Source organism: Gobio gobio, assembly GCF_949357685.1.
Source record: "Gobio gobio genome assembly, chromosome: 7".
In the NCBI taxonomy this organism is placed as follows: Eukaryota; Metazoa; Chordata; class Actinopteri; order Cypriniformes; family Gobionidae; genus Gobio; species Gobio gobio.
In genome coordinates, this window is record NC_137103.1 from 53424986 (window position 1) to 53427485 (window position 2500).

A 2500-nucleotide genomic window follows, 5' to 3' on the forward strand; every position below is an offset into this window, starting at 1 on the left:
ATTTATTATGTAAATGTATTACTGTTTTAAATGTTAATTCCCCTGTACAAAATATATGATAATATTTGATCATTTGTATTTGATATTATTTTCTTTTAAACTGCAAGTTACAATGCTAATATTTATGTCAATACTATACATTACAATACTAATATTTATGATACATTCTTCACTTTTAAATGATCTTTTTTAGCCAAATTATTAAACTATAAAAATATATTATTTTATTATGTAAATATATTATTGTTGTAAATAATAATTGTCCTGTAAAATAAAATTTAAAAATGTTAATTATAATGATTGTTGTTAGTCATTTATGTTTTACACTGCAAGTTACAATACTAATATTAATATCTTAAATTCTTCACTTTCAAGCATTCAAATCCTAAAGCTTTTATTTTGGCAAATTATTATTATTGTCATATTGTTTTAACTTACTATAAAAAATAATATTGTATAATTATGTAAATAGATTGAAATTAAATTAAAAATAATGATTTTGTTTTACAATACTAATATTTACGTCAATCCTATACAATACATTATTAATATTTATGATTTATTTACATGTTAAAATCCTTCAAATTCATTGTAAAAAGCTGTAAACCTCTGTCCACATAAACACTGGAAATTACGTGAATGTAAATAAAGTAAATTAGTGCACAGTGTGTTCCCAAAATGCACATTAAACTCCCTGCACATACAGAGATGGAGACACTGTAACACTGTAAGCGGCGCACATATAACACAACACAACAGACTATATACTTATTTAATTCACAGCCTTTGATTTGAGAACAATTTGGGAAACCCTGGTGTCGAGTGTTTGTTCTGCTCTTTTTGTGTTTGTGTTCTTTGACTATAACATCTCCTCTGTGTTTGCAGATGAAGTCTGGTGTGCCCATAATGGATCTGCCGTTCTGTGCTTGGTCCAATGGAAATCTGAGTCCAAATGTGATGTTCTCTGGGATTTCCATGGCCCAGATTCTCAGTGGCGTTCACCCACTCTCAGAGGGCAATGCCAACCTCAGTGTGAGCACCAGTAAAAGCGGTTCCCCGGAGTCTCCGGTGGAGAAACCCCTCTCCACACCCTCACCTGCTATTGAGGTGGCTAGAAATCAGGATTACCCATCACCTGAACCTATTCCAGAAGGTAAGACTGGGACGACATCTTAAGAGTGTTTTTTTTTATTAATTTGTTTTTAATGTCTAATAATTTTTTTTTAATCAGTTGAATGCATCCATCCATCATATCCATCATAAAAGTGCATCCATCCATCCATCATAAAAGTGGATCCATCCATCATATCCATCATAAAATTGCATCCATCAATCATAAAAGTGCATCTGTCCATCATAAAAGTGCATCTATCCATCATAAAAGTGCATCCATCCATCATAAAAGTGCATCTATCCATCATAAAAGTGCATCCATCCATCATAAAAGTGCATTTATCCATCATAAAATTCCATCCATCCATCATAAAATTGCGTCCATCCATCATAAAAGTGCATCTATCCATCATAAAAGTGCAAATATCCATCATAAAAGTTAATCTATCCATCATTAAAGTGCATCCATCCATCATAAAAGTGCATTTATCCATCATAAAATTGCATCCATCCATCCATCATAAAAGTGCATCTATCCATCATAAAAGTGCATCCATCCATCATAAAAGTGCATCGATCATCATAAAAGTGCATCTATCCATCATAAAAGTGCAAATATCCATCATAAAAGTTAATCTATCCATCATTAAAGTGCATCCATCCATCATAAAAGTGCATTTATCCATCATAAAATTGCATCCATCCATCCATCATAAAAGTGCATCTATCCATCATAAAAGTGCATCCATCCATCATAAAAGTGCATCTATACATCATAAAAGTGCATCCATCCATCATAAAAGTGCATCTATCATCATAAAAGTGCATTTATCCATCATAAAATTGCATCCATCCATCATAAAAGTGCATCTATCCATCATAAAAGTGCATCCATCCATCATATCCATCATAAAAGTGCATCTATCCATCATGAAATATCTATCTATCTAACTATCTATCTCTCTATCTCTCTCTCTCTCTCTCTCTCTCTCTCTCTCTATATCTATATATATATATATAATCATCTAAGAATGCATCTTACTAAATAAAAGTATTTAAAAAAAAATGACTGACCCCAAACATTTGAATGGTACTGTATTATAAATTATTAAATTAAAATATAAATATATTTTTATACTTTTATATTTTAACATTATTAGATTCTAATAATTCATTTTAAATCCGTGTTTTTAATTAAAATTATTATCAATGTTTGATACTCTAATTGCAATGATCTTAAGCCACTGAAAAATGCAAAATATGTTGATTTATGTTTTGACGTTCAGATTTATGTGCACGTGGCCTATCAAACCTGTGTGAATGCCTTTTTGTGTTGTAGAGATGTTGACTGGCTGGTGGAAGGTGACGGACATCGAGGAGCTACGAT

The 2500-nt window shown here is 31.0% G+C and overlaps 1 protein-coding gene across 1 annotated transcript in view; it reads left to right on the forward strand.

Moving 5' to 3' along the window:
- The window catches only part of baz2bb (bromodomain adjacent to zinc finger domain, 2Bb), a 140227-nt gene that overhangs the window by 122666 nt on the left and 15061 nt on the right, over positions 1-2500 (forward strand). The window contains exons 30-31 of the mRNA XM_079821432.1: positions 886-1153; positions 2453-2500. The exon at positions 2453-2500 is cut by the window's right edge and continues 108 nt beyond it. Coding sequence (XP_079677558.1) covers positions 886-1153; positions 2453-2500 — 316 coding nt within the window. The remainder of the gene's footprint in view (positions 1-885; positions 1154-2452) is intronic.